This window comes from Boleophthalmus pectinirostris, unplaced genomic scaffold (assembly GCF_026225935.1).
Source record: "Boleophthalmus pectinirostris isolate CB_2022bp ecotype Guang Dong unplaced genomic scaffold, ASM2622593v1 HiC_scaffold_3, whole genome shotgun sequence".
Taxonomy (NCBI): domain Eukaryota; kingdom Metazoa; phylum Chordata; class Actinopteri; order Gobiiformes; family Gobiidae; genus Boleophthalmus; species Boleophthalmus pectinirostris.
Window position 1 is genome coordinate 29,449,748 of NW_026571299.1, and position 13,461 is coordinate 29,463,208.

Sequence of the window (13,461 nt, forward strand, 5' to 3'; positions counted from 1 at the left end):
TTAGTGTCATATGAACCATCTCGCACTCTGAGGAGCTCAGAGGCTGGCCTCCTGCTGGTGTCCAGAGTCAGGACTAAACACAGGGAGTCAGTGTTTCAGATTCATGCAGCTAAAACCTGGAACAGTCTTCCTGAAGATGTGAGACAGGCCTCTACTTTGACGCTGTTTAAATCCAGGCTCAAAACAGTTCTGTGTAGCTGCATGTGATTGAAAGGTTTTTCATTCCGCAGCCTTCTCGCTTCTCTCTAATTTATGTAATTAATGTCTCTCTCTCTTTTTAATTGTATGACGATTATTTATGTTTTGATTTGTTTGTATTGTGATTTGAATGTATTTCTTATTCTGTAAAGCACTTTGAATTACTTTGTGTACGAATTGTGATATACAAATAAACTTGCCTTGCCTTAAAAAAAAAAAGTTGAGTGCTTTTATATCTGTATGTTTATGACCTTCACCTCAGCATTTAGAAAGCTGTATTTCATAAAGCTGATCCAATACTAGAAGGCTGATCTATTTGACAACGTGAATGAAATTTTTTTTATAATAAACAGGATTTCGCTGTTATTTGGTCACTGTTGTAAATAATTGTAAAAAGAGGCATGAAACTGGAGTTTTAACACTGGAGAAGTTTATTTACCATCACTGATTGTGGCATTTCCCATTTAGATCTTACAACTTGTTATTCCTTATTCCGGGTCCCCATTAGTTAATATCTCAGCAACAACTATTACACATAAAACAAGACAGGAAGTCACATTTAAAAGTACATTAATCAAACATTAGTTTTACAAAGAATAAAATTTCAAACTTGATTTCGATACGAATGAATTAATTCATTACTTGAATAAATTATTACAATGCCACAATGAAGATAAAAAGATGCTCCATTTTTAGTAATAGTAATGGAGATTTTCAAAATAATTCACAGCAAAAAGGTAATGGTAACAGGCAGTTTTCGTCCAGGCACTCTGGTTTTCCCCATCAACCAAAAAAAAAAACCCTGCACCACAGGTAAAATCCTCTAGCTAATGTAGTTCTGATCTGTTAATGAGATTTATTGCAGTATCAATACTTGTTGAAATGAGTAGGCCTATCTTGTTTCAGAATTAGTTTTAATATCCATGAGTATCTGATTTTTTAAATTTTTTTGACAATCCTAGTAGGATTGTCATATGACAAGAACTTGGGATCCTTGGTCATATTGTCAATAACTGTGAATCATCACATATAATACGTTCTTCTCACAATAATCATTACACTAAAATCGTGAGCTCTGATGCAGACACAAGTGATGTCAAACTGCTTTAAACAGAAATAAACAAAGCAGACTGCAGCAGGCTGGTTGTGGTGTATTATATGGACACATGTGAACGTAAAAAGAAAAGCCTTTGAAATCACATACTGTTCTTGTCTGTAGCTGCTGAATCAGATTTAAATGACACCAGTGGATTTGACTCATAGCAGATGCAAAAAGGACAAGTGTGTAAAAATGTGGAGGAGGAGGATTGGAAATGTTCCTACACCAAACCGGAACATGTCCAGACTCCAAACACTACAGGGACTGTCTGTGGCTTTAAAGATCAACTCAAGTTTTCTCACCGGGATGAGACTAAACAGAAATAAACTGCAAGATGTTCATTTGATATCATATAAACACAAAAGCACTACACAAAGGGTGAATTCAAGCTAAGGATGTCACAGTATAACATTTTAGAGCTAGTGTTATTGTGTGAAGAAGTATCACAATTGAATTTTATGATAATTATCATGGTTATTGACTCCATGACCAAACAAAAATGAAATCCTATCTATTAGCATTGCACGGTTAGCTTTATGAAATCAAACTTTATGACTAATGTGAAAAGAACAGTCGGGTTAAAAAACACATAAGCCCACAGCAGCAAGAGAAAAAAAAAAAAGAAGCATGCCATTTGGGCTCTATTTTCTACTACTTGGTTAGTATTTACACGAATATATTAGGCTCTGGAATGGTATTTATATATACACACACACACACACATACACACACGCAAACACACACACGCACAAAAGAAAATATTGAAATTAAATTTTTCATGAATTTTTTACTTTTAAAGTTTTCTCATTTATTATTTTTCAGTTGTTCGGTTGTGACCTGAATAATCACAATTATCGATCAACAAAAGTCTTGACATCTCTAGTGCAAGCTTGTACACACACACAAACACACTCACTCTTTTCTGTCAGTATAAATACAACCCCTTTAACCCTACTTGAGTAGTATTTTTGTAACAGTACTCTTATTTCAGTCAACATTTTGGTTCCTCTTCCCAGTGAGAGTAAGCCTGCAAGTGACAAAAGCTTTATGGAACAATATGAAATGATTTGAACATTTGTGTTTCTTGCAGTTCTCCTTCAGATATGATTTAGTTTGTCTCATTTTGTTCTATCCCTTTAAAGTACCAGATTTTGTGCCTCTTTTCTTCCATTTACATTAACTTTAAATTATAAATCAGATGTAATATCCCAACAGTTACTCTCTAAGTTACTCTTACTTGAATAGTGCTTTTCCCTAAGACTTTTACTTTTACAGTAATTTGTTAGACCACTACATTGTACTTCTATTAATAATAGTCCAAAGTAACGTTACTCTTACTTGAAGACAATTTTTGCCTACTCTCCCCACCTCCCCACCTCCAACCCCAAAGACGTGCTGGCGTCAGTTGAAAGCATTACACACCAGATGATTAAAGCGCCCGTTAAGCCATTTTCCGATCTCTGTTATAATGTTGTGTAGTCATCATAAACATACCTGGAGTTGGAGCAGTGGGGCTGATATGAGACAGAAAAGTCATATTTGATTACTGTGTTGGATATTGCAATAACACAACTGATTTAAAAAGTAAAACTGCTACTAGTTTTTGGATGAGCACCGGAGAGAGACACAACACGACTCTGAGGCTCTGAGCGAGGAGAATAGAGGTGGGATTATGATCTCACGAGCCAAAATCGTCACTAAATGTAAGAAATCATGTGGGGAAATAAGGTAAATAATGTAAACAAAAAGTATCAATCTGAATACTTCTATATCTATACACTTTCAATTTCATTTTGATATCAATACACCAATATTTAGGATCAATTTGCACAGCCAAACATATAATTTTAGCAGTACAATAAATATTCAAACAGCTGATGAACAATGTTGGTAAATATTGCAGTTTTTTTTTTATTTTGGAAGATCTTTTTGTTTCTAAGCAGCTAACCAAGTTAAGCCTAATCATTGTTTACTTTTAGTGTTATTTACTTTTAAACTGATTTTAAATGTGAATATATGTATATGCAAGGAGCATTTTACAAGCTTTCCTCAACTTTTCACAAATTACCAAGCCTGTTCTACTCGGATACGTGGTAAGTAGACATTATAACCATGAAAAAGCAATAACAAATGAAAAAAAATCACACTGGCCTGCTCTGTCAACATGTTTTGGTTGGTAATGTTGTTTCTGCACTTTCATTCATGAGTTTTAATTGGATATATGTGGGTAGAGAAGCTAAAGTTGTACTTCAGTTACTTCAAAATGATATTACTTAGGTACATGTAAGTATTGTTTCAAGAAGAAGTTACTCAAGTAAGAGTAAAATTATTTTGGCAAACTAGTTGTCAAGTAAAAGTAATTATAGAGTAGCTGTCTGGACACAACATCTGATTTGTAAATTGTAGATTGGAGTGATCAAATATTTAAAAATGCACAACATCTGGTGTATTCAAAGGGCAGATTGTAGACACCATACAACAGTGATGTATGTGTTGTAGTAGTTTAAAGTGCACAGTACATGTTGGCACTAAGTATGTCGAGTTTAAAAGTATGTGTGTGTTTTTATAGATTTCTGTCCACAACACGAAAATGAAATCAGAAGATGAGATTTTGGATGAAATGGCAGCCCAAACTGAAGCCATCCTGGACGTCCATGTCAGTATGGGCACTGACAGCACCACACAGTCACCGGGCTCTTCAGCCACATCAGATTCCTCTACATCAAAGGTAAACTCCCCTCCCACAGACAGTGACACATAGGAGACCGTGATACTAAACTTTTGCTAAGACCTTCTTTATATCAACGTTAAAACAGTTGTTATGATGTGTTGGTAGATGATTTTAATTTTAATTTATTTTTTTAGGATGAGGAGGAGACGGCAGTTAAAACTGAAGCCATGACTAACGGCTTTATCAGTGAGGACACTGGGAGCAGCTCACAGTCACCGGCCTCTCCAGCCAAACAAGCACCCTCTACATTGAATGTAAACTCCCATGCCACACAAACAGTTACACACAGAGACAGTGCTACTAAAACTTGTGCTTTTTCTCTAGAAGTTAGAACAAATTATTACATGTGCACTTTTAAAGCTTATGCAAATAAAAAACAAGAGTATTTGTGTTTTTTTTTACAGATGCAAGAAATGAAAATGCCGTCTGAAGATTGGACAGAGGATGAGGAGGCGATGGCAGCTGAAATTGAAGCCATGATGGACGACTTTATCAGCAAGAACACTGGAAGCAACAACCAAATCACCCTCGGGACCGTCCTTACTAGAACAGAGAGCCTTTGCAGCTGGCAAAACAGGCCAATGGTGTAAGTAAAAAGTCACCCTACGCCAACTACATCAAAGGTAGACTACCATTCCGCACAGACAGTTAACCTCTGTTAGAATTAAATATTTTATTTAATTATGTTCAATTGACAGCTTGCGTAGTCTCAAGGTGCTGGATTTGAGATGGAATCCTCCATGCATGGTCAGGAGCTTTTGTGTCTTAACATCTGTGTTCTGCATCTCCTCCTTTAGCCAGCTTATGTTGATTTGAACTGAATGAAATATTTTACTTAATCATGTTCAAATGAAACTCTCAGTCAGTGACTTTTCAACCCACAGTTTTCGTGCTAAACTGAGGAAGGAGATTCTGTGCATTACAGTGGTACATATGTCTAATTTGCATATTAATATATGTGAAAACTATTTGAGGTTGCTCCAAACATGTCTAACATTTGTTCTGTTCATTTCGCTTTCAGTTACACTTGTGAGGCAAGGACACAAGGAAGCAAAGGAAGCAAGGAGGCAAGGACGGAAGGGCGTGTGGTGGACATGCTGTGAATAAAAGCTTTCTGTCTATCTGTATTTGTGTAAATTAATGTAATTTCTACCTAAGACCCAAACCAGTCAATAACATGTACATTTCAGTAGACACAACTCTCTCCACCCTCCAGGAAAACCTTGTTGTTTTACATGTTTTCAAGTTAGGGTCAGGCCCTGCCCTGTCTATCTGCTGTTACAAAGAATAACCTTTTTTTGTATTTCATAACTCACTAGGCAAAGCAAATGGGTAATATTCATGTTCATCAATACAAGAGATATATCATTTTCCACAACAGACAGAAGGAAGGAAGGCAGCAAGGATACTAGGATGCATGGACACAAAGAGGCAAGGATGCAAAGACACAAGGATTGCACGGAAGGACACAAGGACGAAAGAACACAAGGAAGCAAGGGCGCAAGGAAGGAAGCTAGGAGGCAAGGATGAAAGAACACAAGGAGGTAAGAATGAAGAATGCAATGAGCAAGCAAGTAAGGAAGGATAGAAGCAAGGACACAAGGAAGGACGCAAGGAAGGAAGGAAACAAGGAGGCAAGAATGCAAGGAAGGGAGTAAGCAATGATGCAAGGATGTAAAGGGGCAAAAATGTAAAAAAGGCAAGAACACAAGGATGTAAGGATACAAAGAAGCAAGGAGGCAAGGACACAAGGAAGAAAAGACACAAGCAAGGAAGGAAGGACGCAAAAAATAATTAGCAAGGACACAAGCATGCAAGAACACAAGGAAGGAAGGAGGAGGCAAAGATTCAAGGAAGGAAGGAAGGAAAGAAAGGTGTAAAGGGGTAAGGATACAAAGAGGCAAGAACACAAGGATGTATGGGCACAAAGGACAGATTGACAAACTGATCTGTAAAACTGATCACACAAAGACATTTGTCACAGTGAGGAACAAGAGGACACTGGACAAACTGTTCTCCATCATGGACACTCCTGCTCAGCCACTGCGCCAGACTATAGAGCTCCTAAAGCCACGCAGTCGCAGCATTCACCTCCAAACCCCACACTGGCTGAGAATTCCTATAGAAACTAAACTCTGCCATGCATGGGTTGCAATGAACAAACTTTATAGGAGTTCGAGAGATTATAGATTATTGTTGTAGACAGGAATGAACATATTATCAACGACAGAAGAAAACCTAAGCCTTTTGCAAGATTGACAAAGATCCAGATTGACAGTAGAAGTGGATTTCTGCAGGTAAACAGGCTAAACCAGACATTAATTAAGCTATGAATGCATTTTTACATTGATGTTTTTTTATTTATTTATTTATTTATTTATTTATTTGAGACAGGGACAGCGCACAATTTTCGCATTAACCTTGACAGGAGAGATGCATTGTACATCAGGTTGTAGTATCAGTGCTAATTTCCACCTGTAGTCCCTGGACAGGTTCATTGATTGATTGTATTTAACTGACCTTGACTATCAACTGTTCTGGAGACCTCTTTCTTTGGTTTAATTTGAATGATTAAACTATATCCTCACAAATAAACGATTGAAAAACTGTAAATTTGTGTACTGTTGATTAGCATTATAGTCTATCAGGGAGGCAGAGAGGGAGTAGACTGAATAGAAACGATCCCAAATGCTTTGTGCTTAACACTGTTAATATGTTTAATGTTAACTGACTGCTTAAAAATGTGGATTGTAGAAAATAAAATCACAAACTAAAGTTAAATTAATTATGTTTGTGTGTTTGTTACATTTACATGAGAGTTTTAGGTGCTATGAAGCTACAACATCTGCATATGTTACGTCGTATTTTCTCTATTTGATCAATTTCACATCATTTAAACTGTTAGTATCAGTAAACGTTATATGTACAGGGCTTTACACTAAAGTATATTGTAAAGTCGAATATATAAGACGGTAAAAAGTAAACCAAATGCCCACATATTGCAGAATTAAGGTGAAATCTACGCATTCTATTGTCTTTAAACAAAACTCTTGCCAGGTAACGGTTACTCATGTTTAATCTGGACTTTAAGATACATCATTGTCTAAGATTTCCTTTAACAACTAAAAAACTCCAAAAACAACTCTGTGCCATTCATTACCGCTAATCCACCACTGCCTACGTGGCGTCCTTGCCACATTAGTCACGAGGGTACAGGGGCTGTACTTTCCAGACATCTGCACATACATACACATTAAACTTAAACTCCCTAAACTAAAACTAAACGAGGACCAAAACAAATCTATATCATCTAAACTGGGCTAAGAAACCATGTGAATGTATTTCAAGATTATAGACAAGACCCAAGACCAAATCAAAGAATCATAGTAAATCATAGCCACAATTAAATACATGTCCAGGCAAACTAACCAGCTAGCATCATCACAGCAGCTGTTCTTTTAAACGCTCCGCATGGTAATTGTCTACAACATATCTCTCACATCTTTTTCAGATTATTAAAACTATACTAAAAGACAATTTTACTATGCAGTTACCAATGAATGTTTTCCATGTAGTTTAAATGCAGTTCACTGACAGAAAGAGTGTACTGGTGAAACTGAAATTGACTTGTTTGGATGACTCATCACCAAAACCAAACTGTAGGAAGTGGAAATTAGAACTGACAGACCACATCGGCTAATTACTATACTTTCCATAAGCAGATGTCACCAACCAATCCTTCATTTATGTGTTAAAAGTTAGTGTGAAGCTTGTACTGTTTATAATTATCTGTCTTTGATTCATCCTTCAGTGTCAATGCAATAACAAGCTCGGATTCTGGTAAAGAGTGGAGTATCTAATTGGAGGATTTGTATAGTGCTGTTGGGAAAACATTTAAATGAGCTTCTTCTTTTATACAGTCATTGGATTAAAAGGGCTGTACATAATTTTTCACATAATAAACAAAATTTGGTCTTGCCCCAGTACAGATGAATTTTAAAAGCAGCTCCTAGGGTCAAACTGAGATGTGTGCTGTCTGTATTTAATTATAAAGTGTTTTAACGTCTGAGAATCAGGAAGTGGCACTGTCAGCATGCAGGGTGTTATTAACAACACGATGCCAACTCGCCTCTGAAAGTTAAGAAATCACTTATAAAGTAATTGTGCTGAATAATAAGGATACTTGGAATGTGTTAGAAGTCAAAAAAACTTTGACCCATTGCAAACCATTTAAAAATAATTAGTTCTCTTTTTTATGTTTTTAAGCGTCAGGAACAGTGCCTTTAACAGGGGATTAATAATACTAGCAGAAGTTTGTGACAGACCTATCTTAAAGCGTGCAGTGGCCACGGGTCCCTCGGTGCCGCCCTGGTACAGAGGGATGATGGTGATGATGTATTCTGTGTCCGGCTCCAGTCGAGATAAGACGTAGTAGTTTGTGTCAGCCAACACTTCTGCGGTCTCCACTGACTGACCTGGAAAAACATACCCACATTGTGTAGCAGAAATACAAATGTTCCACAGTATGGTATTAAGCTTAACATGCATTTATTTAATAACACCTCTACACAGATATGGCCTGTAACCTGCTTGATGGTGTCAGTTCCTTATTACTATGGACATATATAAGTGTAATGCCATAATGGAACATTCCAGCCAAAGCAATAAAATCAATAAAGTTGTTTTTGATAATTAACACTGATTAATAAATGTATACATACAATATAAAAAATAAAAAAAAAATACTATATAAATATATATTTTTTAAATTTTGCATAGTTTATAAAGAAACTCCACATGATACAACAATGGTAGAGTTACCTGTGAAGGGACCCCAGACCAGTCGATAGGCCTGAGCTCCACTGACTCCTCCCCACTGCACCCTCACACTGCCCTCGGACTCAGTCTGCACAGACAGCTGCTGCACTGCCTCCAGGGACACTAAGGGAGAAAGCATATTGTTTGTTTATTTACAGATTTCAACATGTACATACAAATGTATGCAGTATTGCTGACAGTTTTGCTATAACCGTTTTGGTCACTAGCCATAGAAGAAAAAACTAAAACTTTAAAACAGATTTGTGCTGTACTGATTTTTATACTCATTATTTCTTGTGTTGCACATTATGCACAAATCATCAACTTTTATTTTCATGTAAACTCTGTACTGTATATGTATGTATGTATGTATGTATGAGATCCTGTTTATTTTATGCATTCAAAAGACAGACAGAAGGAGCTTTGCAGCACAAAACAAAACTCAGATAGATTAAACGTGCAATGCATTTTGGGGCTAATGTTAACGTAAACTAGAGTATAAAGTTGTACTTACATGTGTTGGCGTTGAGCACGGACGGGGAGGCGGAGCTTCGTGGGACCAGAGGATACAGGCTGATCACATACTCTGTCCCGGGCTGAAGAGACTCTAGTGTGATGGAGGTGCTGTCTGCAGACAATGACTGCTCCAAGAGCTCTGCAGCCGGCTGGCCTGGGAACAGAACCGAAAAACTTAATAAAAACATTACAGTTATCAATGGGCCAGAAACCTGAAATCATTTGCGAAATAGATCTGAATTTTAAGTATGCATAGATGTTGTTGTTGTTGTTGTTGTTGTAGTTTCTTTTAATATCCAAAGCCTATATCCACATCCACCCAAATCTACAAGGTTTTCCAGTACTATAAAAGAGGTAGAGTTTGGATCCAGGTCTCACTAGGCATGATTGACAGCTTACAATTAATTAGGAATTACAGTCACTCCCTCGGCTTATATCAGAAACTTGGATTCATCTTCGACCCCACCCTCTCTTTGTCTGTCTCCGAAATTCTCTCCCCCTAGACATCAGAAACTCAGACCTTCAAAAAACAGCTCAAAACCCTTTCCCTTTCCTCATAGCCTATAACCCCCACAAATGACTTGCTTCCTCTTTCCTGTCCCTGTTTTGTGTTACCTCTCCAAACATATTTTCAAATGCATGGAATTCTTGTATTAGTTTATCAGTTTATATATTTTAGTCTTCTCTTAATGTTGCTGCATGACTTGTGTACTTGTAAAAGTATCCTACTTTTTAAGCATACACCACAAATTGAACTGTAATTGCAATACGTGTCCTAATTCAGACACACTACAAATAAGCGGCTCTGAGTAGGTCGACAAAAATACTTGAGGAAATTATTTGATCTTGATCCAAAACCACTTGCATTCAAACAGAAAGTAGGAGGGGCTGGCTATTCAAGCTACAGAATTAACATATTTGGCATTTGGATAGTTCTTTTAAAATATGCTGAGACAATCATATGACTGAAACCCAATGTGCACCCAATAAGACTCACATGATCAACCCCACTCGATGAAACAATCCTGCTTAAACTTGTACTTGTACTTAAACTATGTAAAATAGTGTAAAAATAGAACCAAAGAAGTCCCATGCAGCCCTGGCACTCCTGCCACATGCCTCTATACAGAAACAGTTTATTGGGACCCCCAGGGGCCATTTTCTGAATCAGACAATCACACAGACACACACTTATGATCAGTGCCACACCCAAACGTCTCTAAAACTGCATAGACAACAGCACCTCAAATCCACGTCTAAGTGAGCTGTTCATTTAATCTTGGTGATGACTAAATGTTTTTGATTTTTGAGTTAATGGTTGGTAATAAAACTTCTCACTGACAGTTTGTGCCCAAGGGAACATAATCTCACCAAACCATGGCTGCTTTCGATTCTCAACATGTCTGAAGCCTGACACTAAAAGGTTAACAGTTTTTACTGGGATTACTCTGCTTTCAAATGCAGGGTTTATTCAGTATTTCTCATTTTGTCCAAATCATGCAGAGAAAAACAACTGATTCTGATTCTGAACACAAAATAGAGAAAAGTACAATTTAACATCTACACAATATTTTGCAAAATAAAAAGATTGAGAACATAAAATAACGCATGTACAGTATATATTCTAAAAGCACCCTTAAAGCTACCTTAAAGCTGTTGTAGTCTCATAGAAAACTACTAGATACTATCTATGTTGCTGCAGTGACAGTGTGCCAGCTTTGTCCTGACAGAAGAAAGCCAGAGGGGATAGATGAGACTGAACAATGCCCAGGTGAGAAGAGAGGGAACAAGTTTCATATCTGCCATCTACTGGTAAAAAAGCAAATAAACTTACAGATCAGATCTGTACACTACAGCAGCAATAGCCAAAAGACAAAAGAAAATGTGGCCAGCATGCTAACACAGAAATTTGCAGAGTGAGTCAAGTTAAATTTGGTGAATGTAAAACTGATTTCTGAGCACTCTGATGGAGAAGTCATAGTGTACAAGATTACTGAAAAAAGTAGTAATGCAACTCCAGGCACGTTTTTGCTGAGGAAACAACATTGTAACATGGTTTAATTGTCAAAAAGTCAACTTTGCCTGTAAGCAAATATAAGAAGATAACAGGAGACCTACCCCTGGGTCCATAGGTGAGTCTGTAACCCTGCACTGCAGTGGAGGGTTGGTCCCAGCCCACAGACAGAGAGAAGAAACCTGCCTGGATCAGACGCAGGTTGGACACTCCTGGTATGGACCCTAAGGGAGAGAATTTGTCAGATTTCATTTAAACTGAAAATATTTATCTTATCTTAGGTGTAGATGATGATCAAATAAATGATAACCAGCATTAGCCAATAGATCAGTGCAGAGATTATTGGTTGATAATTATTAACTTAAAAAAAGAAAATGACAAAAAAAAATTCAAATAATTGTTATTTTTTAATGTCTGCAAGAAACTGCAGAAGTTAACAGAATATCATCTGCACACAACAATATATTATGTCTTTTATGTTGAAACAAATGCTAAACCTGTAGTTTAGAATTCAACAAGCAACAGAAGAACTGCAATTTGCATAAATGTTGGAGGTATGGTATCTATACCTCCTTAAATGTGAACTGTTTGTCACTCACGGGTCCTCTGTTTGGCGGAGGTGGACTCTCCCACACTGTTGGGATACTGAGCGATCACAGTGACCAGGTAATCTGTGCCTGAGCGCAGTTCTCGGGCTGTGAAGGAGCGCTGAGAGGCCGGGACTGTCTCCTGAACAGATACACAGGGACAGATACTTCATCAAATATGGTAACGACATTACAAATAGGGTCATCAAAATTGAAAAAGTTTATTTATATAGCACATTTAAAAGAGCTTCAAATGACCAAACATGAAGGTACTAGGTACTAATTTGAGCTATTTCAGAGAAGTCTGATAACCACATGTTAAAATAAAAGACATGTATTATTCTGTGTTGATTAAAATATATTGTAAAGAATTTTGATTAAAAAAATTGAGATTATAAAAGTGAGGAGTTCACTAAAACGTGTTGGTGTTTGGTCATTAAAAAGTGCTGGTGTTTATTCACTGTGATATAAAAAACTGGATCAGGAATCAAACTTTTCACTTGGTATGAAAATTAAGTTTGAAATTGTAATTTAAACTTTCTGTAAACAGTAAAACTTTAAATATGTGTGCAAAGGTTCATGCTTCTCTATATTCATCAGCATCATACCGGTATTTGAACCCACTGAAACATAAAACATGTCCCTGCAAAGCCAATCTGCACTTGATTTCATTTCATTCAAGCAGAAGGATATTTCACCAATGTGAATAAAGAGGTATTTCCTGAACCCAGGGCAGCAGGTGAAGCAGGGTTTATTAATGAGTCAAAAGTGTGTTGCCATCATCTATATTTGAGCCAACACCTGTCTGAGCTATTTTAAATAACAATTAGAGATATATGCACTTTTTAGCAATTCGGCTATCAGCTTTAAATCTCATATAGATAGATATTTGGTTTGACCCAACCAGAGGCTTAAAGAAAATGCATAAAGCTTCATGTGAACACTTTACTATGAAAAGGACACTGCATAAAATGTGACTACACTGTTCTTATCCACTTTGTAGTAAAACAGAGCTGTGCATGAGTTTGTAGTCAATTCAAATGATAGAATTTGGGAAAAATAATAAAAAATAAATAAATCTGGGTTTACAGTTGGTATCAGCCTTGAAATAAAAACATATAACATAGCATAAAACTAAATATGCTGGACTTCATAGAACCAAAAACCATTTTTGTGGATATAGAGAGACATGCTGGGAAAACAAAAATCCACAGTAGATTCACAGAGCATGTTTTGTGTTACCTGTCTGAGTTCAGAGTTGATGGGCTGCCCCAGTCCGGACAGGGGAGCGTATTGAATCAGGTACGCGCTGACCGGACCAGAGGCAGCGTTCCACCTGAACCTGAGAGAGTCTGAGCTCTGTCCTGTGAACTGCAGGTTAGATGGTCCCGAGAACGCCTCTGAGGAAACAGAGAAATGCAAATATTGGCATAATGCTGTACATATATTGTAAAATACTGAATTGACCAATGCATAAACTAGTGTAAGCAGAACGTTA

At 37.0% G+C, this 13,461-nt stretch overlaps 1 protein-coding gene across 1 annotated transcript in view; it reads right to left on the reverse strand.

Moving 5' to 3' along the window:
- Nucleotides 1-13,461, reverse strand: part of col7a1 (collagen, type VII, alpha 1) — a 122,149-nt gene that overhangs the window by 102,356 nt on the left and 6,332 nt on the right. Inside the window, exons 6-11 of the mRNA XM_055161022.1 lie at nt 13,206-13,363; nt 11,976-12,105; nt 11,481-11,600; nt 9,361-9,516; nt 8,850-8,969; nt 8,354-8,503 (exon numbers count right to left, since the gene is read on the reverse strand). Coding sequence (XP_055016997.1) covers nt 8,354-8,503; nt 8,850-8,969; nt 9,361-9,516; nt 11,481-11,600; nt 11,976-12,105; nt 13,206-13,363 — 834 coding nt within the window. The remainder of the gene's footprint in view (nt 1-8,353; nt 8,504-8,849; nt 8,970-9,360; nt 9,517-11,480; nt 11,601-11,975; nt 12,106-13,205; nt 13,364-13,461) is intronic.